Raw genomic sequence first — 26,244 nt, 5'->3', positions numbered from 1 at the left:
TCCTACCGATCCTGAATACCGGCCCCTCGTGGTTTTTCCAGCCCCGTCACGGACCGCACAGAACAAACGCTGCAGGGGTCGGGGGCGGGGGTATCCCGCACGCACCTGTTGCGTTTCTCATACAAGGGCCAACTGTGGCCGGAGGCTCGCGCGCACCCCGCGAGCCCCCGCAGCCGGGAGGAGCCTCGCGGGGCTGCCGCCCTGCCTCAGGCACACACGCGGCAGCCGGGGGCCGCATTGCTGCACCCCTGCAAAGACTGGACGTCATACGTGCACGCGGGCGCGGCCCCTGCCCGGCTCGCCGAAGGGGCGGGCGCGGCCCCTTTAAGCCGGCGGGGAGCACTCACCTTGCCTCCCCCTTTAGGTACCAGCCCTGAGCCGAGCTGACTCCTGATTGGGCGGCCGCCGGCCCGGTCACGTGGGGGCTGCTGGTCTCTCAACAGCCTCCAGGCCGCCATTTTGGCTGGAAAGTTTGGAATTTCCAGCGGAGCGAGGAGGCGGCGGCGGTGGGAGGGAGCGCGCGCGAGAGCAGCGCCTACCGCGCGGCCGTGAGGGAGTCTCGAGCGCCCGGACCCCCTTCTCCCCCGGGGGGCTCCGAGCGGTTATCCGCCGCCGCCGCCTGAGCTCCGAGGGGGCTGCCCCGTCCCGGTTCCTCTCCGGACCCCCGGGCTCTGGACTCGTCCTGCTCGCGAGTGTGGGGAAAGGCTCCGACGGGACCGGGCAGAGCGCGGGCCGCCCCCGCCGCAGCCCCCGCCCCAGCCCGCGCGGTCGGGATCTGGCTGCCGGTCCTTGTCCCGCGCAAAGTTTGGGAGGGCGGCGGCCGGGCGCACCCTGCCCGAGCCGAGCGGCTGGAGTCCGGCCGTGCCTGGGGTCGCTTCGGGCGCGTGGCTGCGGCTGGGGAGCACCATGCCTGTCAGGAAGCAAGGTGAGCCCCCCCTGCCCCCGGGCGGCGGGAACTCCGCCGGCCGCGTGCAGCCGCCTCGCCCCACAAACTTTCTCTCAGCGCAGCAGCGTGGCGCTTGGTGCAGCCGCGCGAGTCCCCGTGCTCCGGGCGCCCGAGTGACCCGAGCAGTTGTTTAAACTGGCGTTCTTTGACAGCTGCCCCTGCATGCGGATCTGCTGCTCTCATTTCCCTGCTAATGCAAATGTTTGATTAGTATGCAAGTGGTTTCACTTTTTAGTATTTTTCTTTCACGTAATACAGATTCCGACCTGTGTTTGTACTGGGGAAATCTGTGTTAGCCAAGCAGAAATCTGCACATCCATCCCCCTTTGTGCCTCTAAAGTTTGAAGCTGTGCAGATTGTTACTGAAATCCTTTGATCGGATGAGTCAGTTAAGGAGTAGGCAGCTCTATAGTTTTATCAGATGTGCACATGGGCAACGTAATTTTTTAATTTAAAAAACTGCTTTAGAAAAATCTGCCTTTTTGGAAAAAACATGTCTACTTATGCAATTTATAAACTGGTAATAAAGAACTTCTGAGGAATTTGGCAGTTATTTAAGTTGGTTTAATGAGGGTGTGATGTAAAGAATTGTTGTATTGACTAAAGTTGGTGCAGTTCTGATAGTTTTCCCCTTATGTTATGGTGGTGTTTAGTGTTTTTTGTTTTATTTTTGCTTGCAGATACCCAGCGAGCTCTGCGCCTCCTAGAGGAATACCGCTCCAGATTGAGCCAAAGTGAGGACAGACAGCTGAGAAACTCCATAGAGCGTGTCATTAGTATCTTCCAGAGCAACCTTTTCCAGGCTTTGATAGGTAGATGTCAAAACTTTTTCTTACACTCATTCCAGTTTTTGCTCACAGCCTTAGACATACATACTGGTATGACGGACAGCTTATATCAGGTACTTTTAGTGTGACTCTTGATGTAACAGATTTAAGTGGAAAAGATTTAAATTGCTCCTACATTTCTACAACAAAACCTTGGTAATCAAAATATGCAGAACTGTGTTTTCAACATTTTCTTTAAAAGCATGCATGTACTTGTTGTTTGTTTTCCCTGCTCCTTTTCCTCTGACAAACCCAGTCTTGCTTTGAGTTTGTCACATTAAAGAAAAGCTTGTGACAATGACCTCATCTTCATTGCTGGCTTCCATTTCAGAAGTCCTCTACTAACACAAGTTTAAATTTCTGAATTGGAACAGTTGATCTGGCCAAACTGGAGAAATGGTCTGGAGTAAATAGGATGAAATTCAATAAGAACAAATACAGAGTACTCCATATAGGAAGAAACATTCAGTTTCACACATACAAAGTGGGAAATGACTGCCTAGGAGGGAGTACTGCAAAAAGGGATCTGGGGGTCATAGTAGGCCATAAACTAAATATAAGTCAACAGTGTAACACTGTTGCAAAAAAACCTAAAAGCGAACATTCTGGGATGTATTTAGCAGGAGTGTTGTAAGCAAGACACGAGAAGTAATTCTTCCGCTCTACTCTGTGCTGATTAGGCCTCAACTGGAGTATTGTATCCAGTTCTGAGCGCCACATTTCAGGAAGAATGTGGACAAATTGGAGAAAGTCCAGAGAAGAGCAACAAAAATGATTTAAAGATTTAGAAAACATGACCTATGAGGGAAGACTATTTATGAGGGAAGATGGAAAAAATTGGGTTTAGTCTGGAAAAGAGATGACTGAGAGGGGACATAAGTTTTCAAGTACATAAAAGGTTGTTACAAGGAGGAGGGAGAAAAGATTGTTACAAGGAGGAGAGAGAAAAATTATTGTTCTTAACTTCTGAGGATAGGACGAGAAGCAATGGGCTTAAATTGCAGCAAGGGAGGTTTAGGTTGGAGATTTGAAAAACTTCCTAACTGTCAGGGTGGTTAAGCACTGGAATAAATTGGCCAGGAATGGGGAACCGCAGCCAGTGGGAGCTGCGGGCGGCCTTGCCTGTGGGCGGTCAATGTAAACAGTGTCTCATGGCCCGCCAACGGATTACCCTGCTGAGCTGCAGGTTGCCCACTGCTGGTCTAGATAATACTTAGTCCTGCCATGAGTGCAGGGGACTGGACTAGATGACCTCTCAAGGTCCCTTCCAGTCCTATGATTCTATGATATCTGGAATCTTTTTTTAATGAATGAGAAAAACAATGTAGTGTCTTTTGGATGATGATTGTGTAGTTCTAGCATTCCTCCTTTCTCCACTACTGTAAAAGTAATTGAGTTAATGGGATCACCCTGCATCCTTTTGTGTGAAGGCATTGTACCACATACAGCTGTTCAGCAACTGCCTGCTCCACAACAGGTAAGAGAGAAATAGTGTGTCATTCTTCACTTGGAATTTCATTGTTTTTATGAGATGCAGTCTAGATCCAGAGATGAGGAAATTCATGCCTTTAAGAATGTTCTATGAATTTTAATGCAGTCTCATTTTTAAATGATTTTTTTTAATTTAGCAAACAAACTTTAGCCATTTTGATTGTAAAGATAAAGATTGCTGTCTGTGGAGGTGGAATGAGCCTTCAGTTTTTCCCTTCTGGAGAGTTTTTATTGTAAATTTTCTCCTGCAGATTGATCCTGCAGTACCTTAATACCTGTAAGGCTATGTCTACACTACCACTTATGTTGGTATAACTTATGTCACTCAGGGTGTGAATAAACTATCCCCCTGAATTAGGAGATGTCTTTAGCCATTGTGAAGATTCCAAATGGAATCAGGTGAAAACTGTATTTCCAGGAGTGAGTGTTTTACAGAAGATTTCCAATTTAAAACAGCGAGGTAGTTAAGCAAATATTTCTCTAGTTTAGAGAGTTCTGTGAAATGCTTTTATTTAGACTTTCTTTAATTGCCATTTCCCAGAAACCAATCCAGTTAGACCTACCTTTCCATAGTGGATTCTGATAACGTTAAATTAATACAAATATCGCGACCTTAATGTCAGTTTGAAAATGAATGGTGTAGTTTAAATTGACTTTCATGATGGATTAGCTTTTCTCAATATAAGTAACTTCTCTTAGTTTCAGATTTGTTAGGGTACGTCTACACTACGGGACTATTCCGAATTTACATAAACCGGTTTAGCAAAACAGATTGTATAAAATCGAGTGCACGCGGCCACACTAAACACATTAAATCGGTGGTGTGCGTCCACGGTCCGAGGCTAGCGTCGATTTCTGGAGCATTGCACTGTGGGTAGCTATTCCGTAGCTATCCCATAGTTCCCGCAGCCTCCCCCGCCCCTTGGAATTTCCGGGTTGAGAGCCCAGTGCCTGATGGGGCAAAAATCATTGTCGCGGGTGGTTCTGGGTAAATGTCGTCAGTCACTCCTTCCTCTGGGAAAGCAACGGCAGACAAGCATTTTGCACCTTTTTTCCCTGGATTGCCCTGGCAGATGCCATAGCATGGCAATCATGGAGCCTGTTTTGCCTTTTGTGACTGTCACCATATGTGTACTAGATGGCACTGACAGAGGCAATTCAGCAGCGCTACACAGCAGCATGTTTTTGCTTTTGCATGACAGCAGAGATGGTTACCAGCCATACTGTACCATCTACCATACCATAAATTGGTAATAAGATGATCATGGTTACCAGTCCTTTTGCACTGCACCATTTGCTGCTGTCATAAGTGCCCCTGGCTGAGATCAGCCAGGGGCGCAAAAGCCAAAATTGGGAATGACTCCCTGAGTCAAGCCCTCCTTTTTGGTATCTAAAAATAGAATCAGTCCTGCCTAGAATATGGGCAAGTGTACTAGAGAACCACTGTATCATAGAACCAGAGAGCACAGCTGCTCTGTGTCAGATCCCGCAGAAATTATGAGCTGTATGCTATTCACAGGGGGTGCTCCTGCAACAACCCCACCTGTTGATTCCGTTCTTCCCCCAGCCTTCCTGGGCTACCGTAGCATTGTCCCCCCACTTGTGTGATGAAGTAATAAAGAATGCAGGAATAAGACATAGTGACTTGTTAGTGAGAAATGAGTGGAAGGCAGCCTCTAGCTGCTATGGTAGTCCAGACAGGACATTAAGCAGTGTGGAGGAGAGGAGCCCAGCATCCCGCTGCTAGTCCAGGGGCAATTGAATCTTTTCTTTACACATGAAGGGTGGGGGCTGATGGAGCTCAGCCCCCTGTTGCTATGATGAGGACGGTTACCAGCCATACTGCACCATCTACCAGGAAAAATTAGGGCCAGGCGCCCTTGATCGACCTAACGGATGCTAGTCGGCATGGTTACCAGTCCTTTTGCACTGCCCCATGTGCCAATAGGCTGATGATGACGATGGATATCAGCCATATTGTACCGTCAGCCACCCATAGCGGGGGGGAGCAAGGATGTTGGTGTTGAGTGCTGCAGCATCGCGTCTATCTGCAGCATTCAGTAAAGATAGGGTGACATGTAAAAGAGTCAAGAGAGGATTGTTTTCCCTTTCACTTCTGGGGGTGGGTGGGGGGGTGCGTAAATTGCCGAGCTATGCCCTGACCCACCGCGGACACTGTGTTTGACCCTAGAAGCATTTGGAGCTCAGCCAAGAATGCAAATGCTTTTTGGAGACTGCAGGAACTGGGATAGCTTGAGTCCTCCAGTCCATGAGCGTCCATTTGATTCTTTGGCTTTCCGTTACGCTGGTCATGCAGCAGTGCGCTGAGTCCCTGCTATGGCGTCTGTCTGGAGATTTTTTAAAAATGATTTTGAATTTCGTCTTCTGTAACGGAGCGCTGATAGAACAGATTTGCCTGCCCTTACAGCAATCACATCCGCATGGTCCATGCTGGAGCTCTTTCTTTATTTTGATTTTTAACTGTATTGCCACACGTGCTGATCGGAGCTCCACGCTGGGCAAACAGGAAATATTCAAAAGTTCGCGGGGCTTTTCCTGTCTACCTGGCCACTGCATCTGAGTTCAGATTGCTGTCCAGAGCGGTCAGTGGTGCACTGTGGGGTACCACCCGGAGGCCAATACCGTCGATCTGCGGCCACACTAACCCTAATCCGATATGGTAATTCTGATACTAGCGCTACTCTTCTCGTTAGGGAGGAGTACAGAAATCGATTTAAAGAGCCCTTTATATCGATATAAAGGGCCTCTCAGTGTGGATGGGTGTGGCGTTAAATCGGTTTTACGCTCCTAAAACTGGTTTAAACGCTTAGTGTAGACCAGGCCTTAGTCTCTAAGGTGCCACAAGTACTCCTCATTGTTTTTTCTCTTAGTTTGTGTTTTCTTAGTTGTATTTAGAATAGCCTTTTGTAGCTACTCTGAGTAGTTTATTGTCATGGTTCAGTTTCTTAAGTGGTAGAGGGAGAAGGGATGGGATTTGTTAACCTTAGTTTGATTAAAAATTTGATGTCCATCTGAGCTTAATTAGATGGAAGGCTAGAGGGAAGAATTTGTGTATATTTACATAACTGGTCTAATGCTACCATGAAAGAGAGAGAATGATTTTTGCTTATAAACTGGGAGAATTTTTTTTTTTTTTTTTAATAATCCAAACCTGTTTATTTTGTTTAATGGCATTTCTGCTTTAGCAAGACTACTTAATGGAAATGGTCTTCTGGAAAGGCTACTCTTTTATAACTGTAGGAGACAGTTTTCTATTTGCTGAAGTGTTCATTTTCTTGCGAGTGGATTCCGGTAGTGCTCCTTTGCTTTGCATCTGTGCTGAAGAAAAAGGAAAGTGGAACTTTAGAGTGCTTTTTCTATGCCAGGGTAGTAGAGAGCTGGCTCTGTTGCCTCTTTTTTCCCTATCAGTTTTGTTCTCCGACTCCAATCAAAATAACACAGCAATTTTAAGTCATTTTGTAGCTAAGAACATGTAGACTGAGTTAAATATATTTTCTTTTTAATTCTTCACCTTCAGAGAAAACATTTTTAGTTCAGCTACTACATTTGCATCTGGAATCCACGTAGATGGGCCCTTATGCCCAGGCAGAAGCCCACCAACTTCACTTTGACTTGACATTGGGCATCAGGCAGTGTTTTTCAAACCATGGGTCACGACCCACTACTGGGTTGTGGCATGTAAGGTGCTGGGTTGCCTTGCTCCGTTCAGCACCGCTGACCGGTACATTAAAAGTCCCATCTGCGGTGCTGCCCAGCTAAGACAGGCCAGTGCCTACCTTTACCGACACAGCTTTGCCCCAGAAGTGGCCAGCAGTGGGTCCAGCTTCTGGATGGGGGGCCACGGGGCTCTGCGTGCTGTCTAGGCCCTGAGCGCTGGCTCCGCACTCCCATTGGCCGGCAATTGGCCAATGGGAACTGGGGAGGGGAAGGGGGTGTATGCCTGTGGGTGAGAGTCACGTGGAGCTGCTTCCGTTCCTCCGCCTAGGAGCCAGACCTGCTGCTGGCTGCTTCCAGGGAGCAGCGCGATCTGTGGTGCACCCCGGCTGCACTGCTGACTGGGAGCCGCTGGAGGTAAGTCTGCGCCCCAACCCCACACCTCAATCCCCTGTCCCAGGCCTGAGCCACCCCTTCCCGCACCCCAGTGCCCTCATCCCTGGCCCCACCCCAGAGGCTGCACCCCAGCCCAGAGCCCTGACCCCCTCCCACGTCCCAACCCTCTGCCCTAGCCCTGAGCCCTCCCTGCAACCCGGAGCCCCTCTTGTACCCCCAAACCCCCTTTTTCCCAGCCCAGAGCCCTGCCCCTTTCCCCCACCCCTGCCCCAGCCTTGAGGGCCCCTCCTGTACCCCAAACCCCTCAGCCCAGAGCCCTGACTCCTCCCTGCACCCAAACCCCCAGTTCTGGGCCTCCCCCAAACCTGGAACCCCTTCCTGCACCCCAGGCCCCTCATCCCTTGCCCCACCCCAGAGCCTCCACCCCCAGCCCAGAGCCCTGACCCATTCCCACACCCCAACCCCCTGCCTCAGCCCAGAGCCCTCTCCCACATCCTGAACTCCTCATCCCCAGCTCCGTTGGGTCACGGGCATCAACAGTTTTCTTCAACTGGTTCCCAGAAAAAAAGTTTGAAAACCACTGGCATAAGGTATGCCTTTGCAGGATCAGGACCTAATTGATTTTACACTGTGTTGTCAAATGTACAAAGTAAACAAACTGAAAAAGAGTTTTTTTCCCCCCTTAGATTGTTAAAGTAATCTTAGTTGAAGCAAGGAACAATAAGTTAATGTCCCTTTGACTTGTAAATAAAACTACTAACAAAAAAATAAAATCCAGGTTTTATAATAAAAATAACATTTTTGGATATTCTGTTCAGTTCATAAAGGAGTACCTCCAATGATCTGGGTTATGTGAGAAACATAATCTGAGAAACAAAACTATTGTAAAATACTGGCTTCGCTCACATAAATTAGCTGACCACAGGCAGTGTTTATCTGAAACTTGGTAAGAAACATGAAACTTCCGTAATGGGAATGTAAGTCTTTACAGAATGAAGATGTACAGGTACAACTGTTGAGTGAGAAGCTTGACCCAAATATTCTCCCCAGCTGCTGGAATTTGTACAAGAGTTCTGGCCTTGTACCCTATTTGAGAGCTTAATCTTCTGTATCAGCCTTTGTCTAGTGCAGGGGTTCTCAACCTTTTTCTTTCTGAGGTCCCCCCCACATGCTATAAAAACTACACGGCCCACCTATGTCACAACAAGAAGTTTTCTCCATATAAAAGTCAGGGCTGTGTTAGGGGGTAGCAAGCAGGGCAGTTGCTTGGGGCCCCGCTACATTGCTCAGGCTTTGGCTTCAGCTCTGGGTGGCAGGGCTCAGGGCCCTGGGCTTCAGCCCCACACAGTGGAGCTTCAGCTTTCTACCCTGGGCCCCAGTGAGTCTAATGCTGGCCCTGCTTGGCGACCCCCCCTGAAACGTGCCCTGAACCCCTGGCATAGAACCACTGGTTTAGTGGATATTGTAAATCTTAAACTCCTTCAATCTCTAGCTGCTGGACACCCTCACCACAACCTTACGTAATGAGGGATGGTCTGATCTACGCTACTCCCTTCCTCCAAGCTCCTATGCCATGTCTACACTAGGATAAAAAGATGTATTAACGAAACATGTTAGGAAAAAATGTTAATTTTAACATATTTCATTAACGCATCTTTTTACCGTAGTGTAGACATAGCTGTAGTTGCTACAACTGAAAGGAGGGGGAAGAAGCCTCATTCTTCTCCTATGAATGATTCCAGTGCCTGTATTTGCTATTCATAGCTTTACCAAGAAGCAGTATAATTAAACTACAGACAATTTGAAGTGAAATAAATTCAGACTAGAAGTAATTCATAAATTTTTCACAGTGAGGATCATTAACTATTGGAGCAGGATTTACCAAAGGATGTGGTGAATTCTCCATCACCTGAGGTCTTTAACTCAAGATTTGATGTCTTTCTAAATAAAAGATTGCTGTAGTTCTATCAGAAATTACTGGGTGGGATGCAGGAATCAGTGGGTGAAATTCGGTTGCATCAGCAGGTGACTACATAATTATACATAGGGTTGTGAAATACCAGCAATCAGAATAACCAGTCCCGTTAATTTTGTTTAGTTGCTGTTTGCTAAAGCTGTGAACCACAAAGCACTGGATCTGGCTGTCTGCAGACAGAGGAAGAGACACTGCATTGTTTCATGTTGAAAGTGTCTTTGCATCTGTAAGAGCTGGAAACTTAAGCTTTTATTTAAAACAAAAAATGTTCTATAGAAATTTGTGGTAGAGGGTCTCACACTCCAGTGTGAGCTTCTCATTCATGGAAGAGTGGATTTTTAAATTCTGCTTTTAGTCTTAAAACTGTAATTAAGATATGTTTCTTGATGTTGTTAGGATTGGAAGATTGAGAAGCTTTCTGATACTTCTTTCTGTAACTCAGATGTTCAAGTATGTTAGGTCAAAAGATAAATCATTATTTAAATATTCAGTAAACATTTTAAGGATTGAGTATGGGATACTATTTGCAACAATTTCATTCAACAGTAAAAATTATCAAACTGTTCTTGAGGTTCTGTTTGCCATCTGACCATAGCTGTGGCTTCTTCATTTTTTAGCTTGTAGGCAATACAGTATTTGCATTGTCATAACTAATGCTACTACTGTATTTGTATTTGACATGCTGCTTCTTTTGTTCTAACAGCTTGTACTTGCAGCTTATGTGGAACTACTGGGGGATGTCTATATTAGAGACTTTTGCACAGGGGTAGGTACACTTGTGCAAACCCATAGGCCTTGTCTAGGATAGGGAAAAATATTTTTTAAATTGGGTATCCTAACATGATTTGAAATACTACTTAGCAGCTAGTGTGACCAAGGTAAAATCTTTAAAATCATAGTAGTTAGTTTTGGTGTATCAGGGATTTTTGCACTGGTGTAGCTAGTTACTAAGGACTAGTCCAGGGTTACAAAGGGAAAACAGTTGCATTGGCTAGAACTGGTGTTGATCCATTCTTTCTATTCACTTTTAGTCAGTGGCCTTTTATAATCAAGGTAGTTAGATTACTGAAAACACCTTTTTTAAGTAATTCTTGGATTAGAATGATAAGCAGTGAGCCCTTGAGTTTTGTGTTAGGATGTGTGGGAGAGGAACAGGACTTGCAGGTGTTCAGCACCTCTCAGAATCAGCCCTTGATCTGAGAAGTGTGTGTTTAAAAAAAACAACCCTATTTGCAATTTCTTTCTAGGTGCATTAACTCTTGTTTTCATTTTTGTTTACCTATTATTAAAAAGCATCAGTAAAGCTAAAGAAATTACCACTAGAATCTAAGGCTTTGTCTGCGCTGGAAACTGAACAACAAAACTTCTGTCATTCAAGGGTGTGAACAGCCCTGCTCGTTGGGGGTGGAAGGTTTTTTTGGCGGGAGAGCTCTCTCCTGCCAACTAACAGTGGCTACACTGCGTGCCTTTTAGCGTCATGGCTGTTGCGGCACAGCCGTGTCGCTAAATGTGCAATAGTGTAAACAAAGCCTTTGGCCAGTTGTTGTTGTTGGCCAGTGTTGCACGGGTTGAACTAAAGGTGTGACTTTAAAAAAAAAAAAAAAAAAAAGTTTAGTTAAACTGGTGCAAAATCCTGCCTTGATTCTCTGTTGACTTAAGATATTTTAAGAGTGTCCACAAGGGTTTTACTTCAGTTTAACTAAATTGCTTTTTAAGCCAATTTAATGTGAAATCAGTACGAATATCTGAATATAGATATAATCATAGAATATCAGGGTTGGAAGGGACCTCAGGAGATCATCTAGTCAGACCCCCTGCTCAAAGCAGGACCAATCCCCAACTAAATCATCGCAGCCAGGGCTTTGTCAAGCCTGACCGTAAAAACCTCTAAGGAAGGAGATTCCACCACCTCCCTAGGTAACCCATTCCAGTGCTTCACCACCTTAAAAGTTTTTCCTAATAGCCAACCTACTCTTAATTTAAAAGCAACATGGATCTATTTCCTTGTTTTCCTCTGTAGGAATTAATATTTATCTGAAAAGTTCAACTTTAAAAAAGTATCTTTAGTATACTGACTAGATGACTGGAAAAAATAACTCCAGGGCATGCCTGGTATTCTGAGTCAGTTATAAGTCTCAAATGTATAGCTGAAGTAACATTAAGTTTGGTGTAACCTTGGGTAGATTGATTTTAAAATCAAGCTAATGTAAATGACCAGTTTTAATCAACAAGCAGGAAACCTTGGTTTAAATGATGTTAAACTTAATTTGCATTTGTACTTTTTAGTCAAGAAAGGGTCATTCTATTGGTTGGTATAATCATTAAAACATGTTGATTTACAACCAGATATAGCCTGAACTCTAAAGTTATCACATCTTTTTGCTAACCAGGAGGATACACTACACTTATATGCATATATTTAAATAATTTTATAGTTGAACATCCATTTATTCCGGTTTGTATTTTTTATCTTTGTAAATCATTCACTGGGTATTATGTCATTCACTAAGATTCATACATTGTTTGCAAAGAGTGTGTGTTTATAATGCAGTAGGAAAGGAATAGTTATATACCGTAAGTGCACATTAACAAAGCCATAATACTGCTATGCACTCATATACAAATCATTATGTATATATAATACTAAAAGGATATCACAAGCATCTAAAACTTGGGAGACTATTAATGTTTCCACTGAAATTTCATGTCCAAAGAAACCTATAATGACAATAGCACTTTTCAGTGGTGAACCTTACACAGAAAATTGGACAGACATTAGGTTACCAAACTTACATTAAAAAAAACACAAGGAAATGCAGAATTTAGGGTTAAATTTGAATCTGAACTCACTCCATTTTATCTAGGTATTGCATGTGTTTCAGAAACAGGCTGCCCTTGGCATAATACTCTATTCAGTAGCTATGCACATCAGTGCGGTACCTAAGAACATAACGTAAGAACGGCCATACTGGGTCAGACCAATGGTCCATGTAATCCAGTATCCTGCTTTCTGACAATGGCTGGGACCAGATGCTTCAGAGGGAATGAACATAGCAATTATCGAGTCCATCCACTCTCGTTTAGTTCCAGCTTCTGGCATCAGAGGTTTAGGGACACGTAGAGCCTGGGGTTGCATATCTGATATAATCGATGATATGTCTAGAAGACCAGCTTCTATCTGAACTTCCCTGGTTTATTGTGTTCACATAAGGGTGGATAAAACTGATATTTTTTTAAATCAGATTTTTATTCTAATTTAAATAAAAATCCAATTTAAACTATTTTTATTTTAAAAATAAACCTGTTCAATTAAATTTGAAGTTATGAAAACCCATGTTAAGGGCTAAACTTAGTATAACTTATTAAAATAATTTAAATAAATAAAAATATATGGTGCATCAATGAGCCCTCAAATTTTAATGAGTTAAAGGATGCTGCCTTTTTACTTTATACACAACTAGAAGGGAATATTTTTAACTTCTGAGGTCAACTCAAGCGTTATAAATGTCTCAATATTATGAACTGCAAAGTATCAATTTTCTTTTCAGTCTTTACAATGGTAGAAAGGCAGATATTTACATTTTTCTAAATGTAAATATTATCAATTTCTGTTGCACAGAAATGCTTTTGCCTTAATTACTTTTGGTTTTAGTTTAACTAGCAGGTGCAGAGAGAATATTTTCTTTATTTGGTCTAGTACATTCAAAATTGAGAAGCCAACTGGGAGTTGAAAAAGCAAGAAATCTTGTTTTCCTCTTCCAATCGAGGAATAAAACACAGGTGGGAGAGAACAAGATCTACTATTTCTAAAATCTTGAAGGACATGGGGCCAGATTTTCAAAGATATTTATTTTGGTGCCTAAAGAGACATGCAAGTGCCTACTGCGATTTTCAAAAGCACCTAAGCAGGTTAGGTGCCTAACTTCCATTGAAATCAATGGGAGTTGAAACTGATATGCGTTAAGTTCCTAACCTGCTTAGGTACTTTTGAAAATCCCAGTAGGCACTTATTGACATCTTTGGACACCTAAATACCTTTGAAAAAATGGCTCAGTGTGTCCAGAAACAGTCAGTTCACTAGCTACAGTTAATCCTCTGTTTAATAAATCAGTTTTAAAAGCATAATGTATTTTTATATTGTTTTTTCTTGTTACCACTTTATTTAAGGTACTTTTATGTAACTAACAAAAACAAATTGAAAATGCTGTTTTTGTACATTAACTGATTTCCAGTTTCCATCCAAATTCAGCTGACAAATCCAGATTAAAAATCTTCATCTCCCGCCAACAGAGCTACCTGCCTCTTTGTTGGAGGTGGTTTTATTTTGTTGGGGTAGGGGGATCTCTGCAGCTTTGAGCCCCCCCGGGTGGTGGGGGCCCCAGAGCTCCCAGCCGCCCAGCCCCTTCCCATTTTATCATGGATATTTTTAGTAAAAGTCAGGGACAGGTCAAGGGCTTCCGTGAATTTTTCTTTATTGCCCATGACCTGTCCGTAGCCTTGTATTGTCAGTTAAAAACATATATGCATAAGAGTGCACAGCAGTAGTAGTCAGTTTGACAAAATCAAATGTATAAAAAGAGGTATGATATACTGTAACTAAAGAGGTTACATGAAGCAACAGCAATTCCATTTTGCAATGCTAACATTGACACTTTTTACTCAGGGGACCATAGCAAAAGACGGGGGGGGGGGGGCAGGGAGGGATGGGGATATATAGCTTTGTTGGGGAATTAGCTTTGAAAAGGATATTCCAGAGAGTTTAATTTCATGCACCTGCCTTCTGTTTTTATCCACTGGTCATGCTGACAACATGCTCTGAGTCACCTGCATTACATAGATATTTTAAACTGGATGTAGGAGGTGGGGTAAGCACAAAGGATAGATTAGTGCAGGAGCAGTTGAGAGAGCTGATATTTCTTCAGAACTTTTGACTGAATACGTTTGCAGGTTTTGGGAATTTGTCTACTATTCTGACAGCCAATATGATTCTGCTTATATTTTGTCTACTAGTTCTTCATTATCCCGAGCAGCTGAGAGCTTGGCAAATGCCACACATGTCTTGAATTTGCCTGCCCTGCTGTGAAATAACACACTGACCCTTTGGTCTTTTTGAAGCAGTGATCAGTCTCAAGAAAAGTCATGGGTGCACATTACCTGCTCTCTGCTTTTTTCAGTGCAATGAAAAGACACACACAGAAAGCAAGACATTTAACTTGGAATGAATATTCCTTTTTTAAACGTATCATGGATATGAGGAATGCAAGAAATTTTTTGAAAGAATTAATTCACTGACACAGGAAAAGTACTTGGCCCCCTTATGTGAACAATTTTGAAAATATGCAGGAGTTGTAGGAAGTTCACCCACCAGGAATATATTTTTAAAACCATTTACATTTTGGTACAGTAATTGATGTAAATGTTAGGAGGGTGACTTGCTAACTTTAATTAATCACCATGTGTGTAATAGAAGCACAAGATGGGGTACTAGAATTGGTGTCTCATGTGTACCACCAAATCACACAAGGGAACAGGATGACTGGTTCCTTCTGGGTCCTTAAGCACCTACCTATAATGTGTAGGAAAAAAACCCTGCATTATAATGGAGGACTTCAGTCTGAATGACACATGCTGGTAATCTCATGCTATCAGTACTAAAACATCCTTGAAATGTCTATATCAGGGATCAGCAACCTTTGGCACACAGCCCGTCAGGGAAATCTGCTGACAGGCTGGGACAGTTTGTTTACCTGCAGCATCTGCAGGTTCTGCCGATCGCAGCTCCCGCTGGGTGTGTTTCGCCGTTCCAGGCCAATGGGGGCTGCGGCAAGCACCACGGGCTGAGGGCTGTGCTGGCTGCTGCTTCCCGCAGCCCCATTGGCCTGGAACAGCGAACCGCGGCCAGTGGGAGCTGCGCTCAGCTGAACCTGTGGATGCTGCAGGTAAACCAACCGTCCCGGCCCACCAGCGGATTTCCCTGATGGGTCGCTTGCCAAAGGTTGCCGATCCCTGGTCTATATTATACATAACTATTTTCTAACTCAGAAAATGTTGCATCCAACATGGGGGAGATTTCGTCTTGACAGATAAGAGGAATTGATCACAGTAATAAAATTGACGATCGTGTACCTACAAGTGATCATGACTTGATCACATTTGCCATGTGCAAACAGAAAGTCCAAACCTTACATATGTATAGACACATGAACTTTGTTCTCTAAAAGGGCTAATTTCACAAAGCTGAAAACAATTACGAGCCAAATCAGCTGAAAGAGAATTTAATCAGAAAAATATAAATGATTATTGGTAATTGCTTAATAACTCTTTACTTGATGCCCAAAAATCCACAATCGAGAAATCAACCTGGCTTAGGGAGGAAGTAATGCTGGCTATAAATATGTATTAAAAAAATGGAACAAAGGGGAAGTTGATAGTAATGAATATAAATCAGAAGTTGGGAATTGTATACAATTGATAAGGAGAAAAAAGCACACAAGTAGAAATCTGTGGCCAGCAGAGTAAAGGACAAAAAGGATTTTTTAAAAGCATATTAGGAACAAAAAAGAATCGTAACAATGATATTTGTCCATTCCTAAATGGAAATGGTAGAATTGTCAATAATGCAGAAAAAGCAGAAGTGTTCAATAAGTATTTCTATTCTGTATTTGGGGGAAAAAAGATGTTGCATGATGAAAGACTTTCCATTCCAGTTGTAAATAAGGAAGATTTTAAACAGCAGCTGATAAAGTTAAACACTTTTTAATCAGCAGGTCTCAGTAACCTGCATTAAAGGGTTTTAAATGAGCTGAGCCATTGACTTTTTTTTTTTTTTTTGGGTAACATTGGGGAAGTTTTGAAAGACGGGAAGAAAGCTGTTGATATGCCACTATTTAAAAAGAGTAAATGGGATGACCCAGGTAATTATAGACATGTTAGCCTGACATTGGTGCTGGACAGAAGAATGAAAGGAATGGTACGGCACTTGATTAATAAACAGTTAAAGGAGGGTAATATAATTAATGCCAGTCAACATGTATTTATGGAAAATAGATCCTGTCAATTTTGATACCTTTTTAAATGAGATGAAAAGTTTTGCTGATAAAGGTAATAGCGTTGATGTAATGGACTTCTAAAAGGTATTTGACTTTGATACATGACATTTTGATTAAAACAACCCAGAATAAAACAAAATCAAAATGACTTCCATTAAATTAATTTAAAACTGGCTAATTAACAGGTCTCAAAATAATTTGGTCCAGTAAAAGATATTACCTCACCTACCTTGTCTCAAGTCTCAATGTAATTGTAAACAGGAGATCATTGTTGAATAGGTGTGTTTCTAGATGGGGTCCCACAGGGACTTGTTCTTGGCCCTATGCTATTTTATTAATGACTAGGAAGAGAGCATAAAATCACCACTGATAACATTTGCACACAACTCAAAACATTTGGGGAGTGATTAAATAATGGAGAGGACAGGTCACAGATAAAGGATGATCTGGAGTGCTTGTTAAACTGTTCTCAAGCAAACATTATGCCTCATAATATGGCTAAAATGTACAGGTATACATCTAGGAACAAAGAATGTAGGCAATACTTACAGGATGGGGGACACTTTCCTTGGAAGCAGTGGACCCCTCTTCTGGGGTTCCTAGTGGATCACAACTTAAATATCAGAGGGGTAGCCGTGTTAGTCTGGTTCTGTAGAAGCAGCAAAGAATCCTGTGGCACCTTATAGACTAACAGATGTTTTGCAGCATGAGCTTTCGTGGGTGAATACCCACTTCTTCGGATGCAAGGTATTCACCCACGAAAGCTCATGCTGCAAAACATCTGTTAGTCTATAAGGTGCCACAGGATTCTTTGCTGCTTCTACACAACTTAAATATGAGTCAACAGTGTAATGCTGTTGCAAAAAAAGCAAACATCATTCTGGGATGTATTATCAAGAGTATTGTAAGCAAGACACAAGAAGTAATTCTTTCACTCTACTCTGCGCTGATTAGGCCTCAACTGGAGTATTGTGTCCAGTTCTGGGTGCCACATTTCAGGAAAGATGTGGAGAAATTGGAGAAAGTCCAGAGAAGAGCAACAAAAAATTATTAAAGCTCTAGAAAACATGACCTATGAGGGAAGATTGAAAAAATTGTGTTTGTTTAGTCTGGAGAAGAGAAGACGGAGAGGGGACTTGATAACAGTTTTCAAGTGCATTGAAGTGCATATACTGGCACTAGAAAAAGTTCAGAAAAGGGCAACTAAAATGATGAGGGTTTCCCATATGAGAAAAGATTAAAGAGGCTAGGACTCTTCATCTTGGAAAAGAGGAGACTAAGGGGGGATATGACAGAGGTATATAAAATCATGAGTGATGTGGAGAAAGCGGATAAGGAAAAGTTATTTACTTATTCCCATAATACAAGAATTAGGGGTCACCAAATGAAATTAATAGGCAGCAGGTTTAAAACAAACGAAAGGAAGTTCTTCTTCACGCAGCGCACAGTCAATGTGTGGAACTCCTTACCTGAGGAGGTTGTGAAGGCTAGAACTATAACAGCATTTAAAAGAGAACTGGATAAATTCATGATGGCTAAGTCCATAAATGGCTATTAGCCAGGATGGGTAAGGAATGGTGTCCCTAGCCTCTGTTTGTCAGAGGATGGAGATGGATGGCAGGAGAGAGAGAGATCACTTGATCATTGCCTGTTAGGTTCACTCCCTCTGGGGCACTTGGCATTGGCCACTGTCGGTAGACAGGATACTGGGCTAGATGGACCTTTGATCTGACCCGGTACGGCCGTTCTTATGTTCTTATAAAGGTTTTTACAAGGAGGAGGGAGAAGAATTGTTTTTAACTTCTGAGATAGGATGAGAATCAATGTGCTTAAATTGCAGCAAGGGAGGTTTAGGTTGGACATTAGGAAAAACTTCCCAACTGTCCAGAGTGGTTAAACACTGGAATAAATTGCCTAAGAAGGTTGTGGAATCTCCATCATTGGGGATTTTTAAGAGCAGGTTGGACAAACACCTGTCAAGGATAATGTAGATCAGGGGTCGGCAACCTTTCAGAAGTGGTGTGCCAAGTCTTCAGTTATTCACTCTGATTTAAGGTTTTGCGTGCCAGTAATACATTTTAACGTTTTTAGAAGGTCTCTCTCTATAAGTCTATAATATATAACTAAACTATTGTTGTATGTAAAGTAAATAAGGTTTTTTAAATGTTTAAGAAGCTTAATTTAAAACTAAATTAAAATGCAGAGCCTCTCGGACCAGTGGCCAGGCCCCGGGCAGTGTGAGTGCCACTGAAAATCAGCTTGCGTGCCGCCTTCGGCACCCGTGCCATAGGTTGCCTACCCCTGGTCTAGATGATACTTAGTCCTGCCTTGAGTGCAGGGGACTGGACTAGAAGACCTCTCGAGGTCCTTTCCAGTTCTGTGATTCTATGACTATGAAAAAGCCTTGGGGGTTTTGGTGGATGATCAGCTGAACATGAGCTCCTAGTTCAATTCCGTGGGCTAAAGGGCTTAATGTGACCCTTAGATATATCATCAAAAGAATCTCAACTAGGAGCAGGGAAGTTATAATCCCTCTGTATTTGGCAGTGATGCGACCACTAGTGGAATACTGTTAGTGTCAACAATTAAAGTAGTATATTGATAAATTGAAGACGGTTGGAGAAGAGCAGAGAGAATGATTAAAGGATTGGAACGTGTGCCTTACAGTGAAAGACTTGAGGCTCAATCTGCGTATCTTAATAAAGAGAAGGCTAAAGGGTGACTTGATTAGTCTATAAGTACGCGGGGAACAAATATTTGATAATGGGCTCCTTAGTGTTGCAGACAAAGATCCAGTGGTTGGAAGTTGAAGCTAGACAAATTCAGTCTGAAAATAAGATGTAAATTTTTAACACAGAGTATAACCACTGGAACAACTCACCAAGGGTTGTGGAGCATTCTCACTCTCTGGCAATATTAAAATCAAGTTTGGATTTTTTTCTAAAAGATAGGCTCTAGTTCAAACAGAAACTAATTTAGGGAAGGTCTATAGCCTGTGTTAGACAGGAGGTCAAATTAGATGATTGCAGTGGTCCCTTCTGGCCTTGAATCTATGAATCGACGAAACCCTATTTTACAAGCTAATTGGGGATTGTGGAATTCATAAAATGAAGAAGTTCATAAAATTTAATGCCTACAGTAGATACAGCATGTAAGTTGTAGAATGGTGCACTGCATTGCTTTAAAGCTATTTCCAGTACATTGAAGGGACTGGAATTTGAAGGGATATCAATTCTTCATTGACATCACTTATGTGATTTCCCCCCCGCCCTCTCATCCGGGAAAAATGGTTTGAATAAATGTTCATAAGATTGTTGTTCGTAAAATCGAGGTTCTGCTGTAGTTCGTTCCGTTGTGTCCATTTGTCATTATTGTCCATAGTTAGGTGATGGTTTACTAGATAATTGGACACTGTTTTTGCTACCTTTTTCCTTTGTCATCTGGTTATGCAGTTTTTCTTCATGTATATTTTAATGAAAATGCATGTTTTGGTAATTGAGGAAATACTTTTCTCACTGTCCCTCGTGTGCCATCCAAACTAACCTGCAGCAGTGTGTTATTCAGTCACTTATAGATTAATTACTCCTGGAGGCATTCTGTTCCCAAAAATTAAAAATTATGTGCCAAAAAAAATTTAAAATTGTGCGCAGAATATTTTAAAAATCTGCAAATTTTATTTGTTAAAATAACACTACATAATCTTGCCTGTTTCAGTTATTTTGGTAATTTAGTTGGAAATACCTGTCAGTATGTCTGTAACCAGAGAGGCACAAATTCCCCCAGCAGTAGAGTTAAAGAAATCCCAATGACAATCCAGTTCCTATTTCTCTGGCCCTTCCCCTCCCACCCACCAGAGTCCAGCTGGGGGAAAGACACTCACAACCCCTCCCCCACGAACCCGTCTGCAGGGGACCCCCCAACCATTACACTCAAACCCCTTCCGCCCCAGAGCCCAACCATGAGGGAACCCCAGCCCAGATACCCACACCCCCTCTTCCTCTGCAGAACCCAGCTGCGGGGTCCCCCCCTTGCCCAGACACCTGTTCCCCCAGGGATCCAGAGGGAGAAACAGCCTGATGTTTGGTCCCAGGCTTGCACGGCGTTTCCTGTGTGCCGCCCTCTCCTTTCCTCAGGGCATGCTGGGAACTGCTGCCAGGAAGCTTCTTGCTGCCAGGAAGCTTCTTGCTCCCTCTCCCCCCGCCTCCCGCATTGTCTTCTATGTGCAAGCTGGGCTCTGCCAATTTGAGTGGCCCCTAATGGCGGCTAGTAGCACTGCAGCCCATTTCTGTGTGGGGAAGGAAATTCTGCGCACACAACCTTAATTTCTGCAAAATTCTGCATTGCACAGTGGTGCAGAATTCCCCCAGGAGTAATTAATTTATAAAGTATAAGGCCACAAGGTACTATTAAATCATCTAGTCTGACTTCCTGTATTTCACAGGTGATTTAAATAGAGCCCAGTGACTTGTGTTAGGCTAAAGGATATCTTCCAGAATGGTATCCTGTGTTTCAATTACCTCCCTTGGTAGTTTCTTCCACAGGTTAATCACACTCACTGTTAAAAATGTGTCTCTTACTTCTATTTGTTTATAAACCCTAATTTCAATTTGTCTGGATTCAGCACACCATCTTGTTGGCCTTGCGTCCTTTGCTGAATTCTGTCTGCTCTTTTTAATATGGACTCACCAGTGACTACTGCTTGCCACCTTAGGATGGTTGAAAACCCTTTTTTGTAGTTTCTTGCTTCATATCACAAGGATGAGTATGTCCCCTGTAACTTTGTTTTTGTTCTTTCAGCGATGGGCTCATCACTGATGACTAGTTGAATATTTGATAACTATTCAATAATTCTAGCTGGGTTGAATGGCTTCTGTTTCTCTTTCCCCTCTTGATCAAATTGCCTGTCTGCTTCTTCCGTTTCTATGCAGTGTAGTTGTAGACATGTGCGTCCCAAGTTATTAGAGAGACCAATGGTCCAATAAAAGATATTACCTCATCAACCTTATCTCTTCAGTTTCTACTGCTTTTCCAGTCCCTTTATCACTGATCTTCTCCTTGTGGTGTCTGGAGCACCAATCTTCTGAATCTGTTCTAGTATTGCCACCACCTTGCACATCTTGCACCAGAAATCTCTTGACTTCTGACAGAAAGAAAGATAGCAAATCCAAGGCATGTCACAGAAGTTGTTTTGTTGTTCATATCCACTACCTGTGGAAGAGCCATACTTGAATAGAAGGAATCACAGTTCCCCCTGTAAATATCCTCTGAAAGTCCCCTGTTTGTTGCCCCATTCTGCTTAAGGGTTTGCTTGGCTACTGATTTGTATACCAAGTATTGCTGCTTTTGCTCCATTTCCTTGCTCTCAGGGAGGGATTAACCACTCAAATGTCAAACACTGAGTCTGATCTGAGACCCAACGGTGCCAGCCATGTAATTGTCACAGACCCAAACAAACCTGTCTCACCTGGCGTGACCTTTATGGAGACAAATTACAAACAGACCAAACATATAACTCACCAACTATCTGTACCTGCAGTCAGAGGATCTGCAGTTACTCCCTCCAAAATGCTCCTGTTTGCCTGTATCCTGCCACAAAACATATTTGAGATATTTGGTTTTTTTCCCTAAACCCCAGTTTATTTGGCACAAGAGTCATTATCTTTTAGCATGTCCCTTTCTTGAAACTGGCTTATCTAGCCTTAATTTTTCCTTTACCAAGGAAAATAAGAAGATAATTGAAGCTTAAAATTAGAAATGCTGTAACTGGTAAGTAACTTTGTTTTTTGTTAGCTTTGTACTGTATTTATTAGTCAATCAGTGATATGTGCTGCTTTTACCCAGGCAATGCTGCTTTACATCTCAGTTTTTATTCTGGTTATGGGACTAAAACGTTGTATAGTCTTGTGTAATTTTTCAAAGCTTACTAAAAGAAACTACTAATATAATTGTACTGTAATATAAAATCTCATTTCTGAACCATTTTTACATTTCTAGATATTCAAGAATTTTATGAAGTGACCTTACTGGACAATCCAAAATGTATTGATCACTCTAAGCTATCTGAACCAGTACAACATGTGAATACCTGGGATTTCTCCAGCCTTCCAAGCACAACAGTGACATCAGAAACACTGCCAAGCAGCCTTAGCCCAAATATAGAGGTATGGTGTGGATGATGGTCCTATTTATCTCAGTTCTTGATCAAACATTTCCTGTTTTATGAGATGTAACCTGCTGCTGGTTTGAGGATATCAACTAATGTATACTTTTGTTCTTATTCCTCACTTCCTCTTCTTGTCAGAAGTATTTATATTCCTGGGAAAAATTCCTGTATTACTTTTTTTCATCGACAATCTTAGTCACAGGAGGACTATTGTAGAAATAACTTCTTTAAATACTGGATATGAGTGAGTATTTACTAAACAAAAAGGGGTGAATGCACTCCAGATTCTTGACTGTATCCTTAAACAGGGCTCTTATTCTCAAATCAAAGGTTTGCAATTACGGCCATTCTTATGTTCTTATGTTAAATCGGCTTCGGTACCCAATGACTGGAAGTTAGCTAATGTAACGCCAATATTTAAAAAGGGCTCTAGGGGTGATCCCGGCAATTACAGACCGGTAAGTCTAACGTCGGTACTGGGCAAATTAGTTGAAACAATAGTTAAGAATAAAATTGTCAGACACATAGAAAAACATAAACTGTTGAGCAATAGTCAACATGGTTTCTGTAAAGGGAAATCGTGTCTTACTAATCTATTAGAGTTCTTTGAAGGGGTCAACAAACATGTGGACAAGGGGGATCCGGTGGACATAGTGTACTTAGATTTCCAGAAAGCCTTTGGCAAGGTCCCTCACCAAAGGCTCTTACGTAAATTAAGCTGTCATGGGATAAAAGGGAAGGTCCTTTCATGGACTGAGAACTGGTTAAAGGACAGGGAACAAAGGGTAGGAATTAATGGTAAATTCTCAGAATGGAGAGGGGTAACTAGTGGTGTTCCGCAAGGGTCAGTCCTAGGACCAATCCTATTCAATTTATTCATAAATGATCTGGAGAAAGGGGTAAACAGTGAGGTGGCAAAGTTTGCAGATGATACTAAACTGCTCAAGATAGTTAAGACCAAAGCAGATTGTGAAGAACTTCAAAAAGATCTCACAAAACTAAGTGATTGGGCAACAAAATGGCAAATGAAATTTAATGTGGATAAATGTAAAGTAATGCACATTGGAAAAAATAACCCCAACTATACATACAACATGATGGGGGCTAATTTAGCTACAACGAGTCAGGAAAAAGATCTTGGAGTCATCGTGGATAGTTCTCTGAAGATGTCCACGCAGTGTGCAGAGGCGGTCAAAAAAGCAAACAGGATGTTAGGAATCATTAAAAAGGGGATAGAAAATAAGACTGAGAATATATTATTGCCCTTATATAAATCCATGATACGCCCACATCTCGAATACTGTGTACAGATGTGGTCTCCTCACCTCAAAGAAGATATTCTAGCACTAGAAAAGGTTCAGAAAAGGGCAACTAAAATGATTAGGGGTTCGGAGAGGGTCCCATACGAGGAAAGATTAAAGAGGCTAGGACTCTTCAGCTTGGAAAAGAGAAGACTACGGGGGGATATGATAGAGGTATATAAAATCATGAGTGATGTTGAGAAAGTGGATAAGGAAAAGTTATTTACTTATTCCCATAATACAAGAACTAGGGGTCACCAAATGAAATTAATAGGCAGCAGGTTTAAAACAAATAAAAGGAAGTTCTTCTTCACGCAGCGCACAGTCAACTTGTGGAACTCCTTACCTGAGGAGGTTGTGAAGGCTAGGACTATAACAATGTTTAAAAGGGGACTGGATAAATTCATGGTGGCTAAGTCCATAAATGGCTATTTGCTAGGATGGGTAAGAATGGTGTCCCTAGCCTCTGTTCGTCAGAGGATGGAGATGGATGGCAGGAGAGAGATCACTTGGTCATTGCCTGTTAGGTTCACTCCCTCTGGGGCACCTGGCATTGGCCACTGTCGGTAGACAGATACTGGGCTAGATGGACCTTTGGTCTGACCTGGTACGGCCATTCTTATGTTATGTTAACTAATGAGTTCAGAATCGCCACACCTAGCCATACAAACTTGAGATCAGATCTAGTCATACGTAGAACATGTTACCACCACTGGATCCTATCTATCAGCATTTCAGTCCATTGAAATGTTTTGCTTGAGAATATGCTGCTACCCTTATCAAGGAATGGAGAAAGGTCCAATTGGCTGAGTCAAGCTGAGCAGTTCATTCCCTCCTAGTACAGGAGCTGAGTGTGCAGCCTCTACATTAATTCCAGCCCTTTTCTCTGAGGTGTCTTCAAAGCCATACAGGAGCTTTGGATATCCAATTCACATTAATTTTAAAGGAAATTTGAGGACCAAACTTCTTAGGTGGCTTTGAAATATCTCAGTCTTGAAATAACTTTTTCCCATGTGACAGTGAAAATTGCTAACATTAGGATATTGTGACTCATGGGGGAGTTAGAATTCTTCCCTTGTTAAAATTTTTAAGTTTATCACTTTTAAAGAGTGTGGTTTGTGTTGAAAATCCTCATTCTGGGGTTCTATGTTTTATCCAAAGTAGCAAATGTTGTACATATCTAGTGTATTTTTAAAGATATGATTCTAGGAATTAGAGCAACGAACCTTTAATTTTTAACAAAAGTGATTGAAATGGCAAAACTAGAGTTGTAAGACATCTAGACGATCTCCTACACATCACGTTTGTCTCTCTACAGTGGAGTCGCATCATTTTTTTTTGCTTTGTCTTCAGTTCGGGCAAGAGTCCGAGCGGCCTTTTTTTTTTTTTTTCCTTTGGCAAAAAGGGTAGTGCTGGCGCGGCAGGGGGTGCGTGCTCAAAAATTTTACTGATGGGATGCGTGATCAAAAAAGTTTGGAGACTACTGCCCTAAGCTATGTGTACTATATCAGCAAAGATATAGGGCTATAGCTGTGCTGGTATAATCCCGTAGTGTAGATGCAACCTATACTGACAGAAGGGTTTTTTCCATTGGTTTAGGTACATCACCTCCCTGAGGGATGGTAGCTGGATTGAAGGAAGCATTCTTCTTTCAGTCCAGCTTTATCTGCACTGGTGGTTAGGTCAGCATAGCAACATCAGTCAGGGATGTGGGTTTTTCTCACCCTTAACCAACATAGCTATGTCAGCTTAAACTTTAAGTGTAGACCAGCCTAAGTGAGTTGCCCAGTCTGGTTTTACAGGCTAACATCAACACCTTGGTTGTTCTTTGAGTGTGTATCCTTATGGGTGCTCCACCATAGCATGTGTTTGTGCGTGTGCACTTTTGACTGGAGATTGTAAATAGCAGTGTCTGCAGATCTGTGTCAAGCAGTGCCTTGTGCTCCCATGTGAAGGGGTATGAGGAGGCGTGGACCTGCCACCACTTCAGTTTCTTCTTGACTGCCTGTGGTTTGAGACGGAGCAATTGTTTTTTGCTGCTTTCAACCTACTTTCTGCCTTGGTTGTTTTGTTTTGTTTATTATAGTTTTTATTTTCTAGTAATTTTTTTTCTTAGTTGTAGCATATTTTGTGCTAGGGGGTTTGCCCCCAAATTTCTTGCCCTTTGGTCTCTGGCAGTTCCCTGGATTATGCCTAAGACTCTGGAGTTCCAGCCTTATCATAACTGCCACAGGTCTTTTCCTCGTAGTGATGGGCACTCAAGTTGTCTCTGATATCTTGGAGAAACTCATTTACCATCAAAGTGTAAAGTCTGCTTGGGGTTCAAAGGTAGGTCCCACAAAGATAGAGAGGCTAAATTGAAGCTTCTCTTAATAGAATGCTCCCTATTCCTTCCGCCCCACCTGGTATGTTGGTCTCAGC

The 26,244-nt window shown here is 42.5% G+C and overlaps 1 protein-coding gene across 14 annotated transcripts in view; it reads left to right on the top strand.

Moving 5' to 3' along the window:
- The first annotated feature begins 408 nt into the window (after positions 1-408).
- The window catches only part of DLG1 (discs large MAGUK scaffold protein 1), a 344,209-nt gene continuing 318,373 nt past the window's right edge, over positions 409-26,244 (top strand). For 7 of the 14 annotated variants that reach the window (XM_039489071.1, XM_039489069.1, XM_039489068.1 and 4 more), the window contains exons 1-3: positions 410-925; positions 1,627-1,758; positions 22,354-22,520. In XM_039489071.1, the coding sequence (XP_039345005.1) occupies positions 907-925; positions 1,627-1,758; positions 22,354-22,520 (318 nt within the window). In that variant the 5' untranslated portion in view covers positions 410-906. Of the gene's footprint in view, positions 926-1,626; positions 1,759-22,353; positions 22,521-26,244 lie in introns of all 14 variants that reach the window. The other 7 variants (XM_039489073.1, XM_039489067.1, XM_039489063.1 and 4 more) reach the window with 2 other exon arrangements.

Source organism: Mauremys reevesii, linkage group 9, assembly GCF_016161935.1.
Source record: "Mauremys reevesii isolate NIE-2019 linkage group 9, ASM1616193v1, whole genome shotgun sequence".
In the NCBI taxonomy this organism is placed as follows: Eukaryota; Metazoa; Chordata; order Testudines; family Geoemydidae; genus Mauremys; species Mauremys reevesii.
The sequence above is the reverse complement of the archived record's forward strand: the minus strand, read 5'-3'. Positions and strand labels throughout refer to the sequence as shown.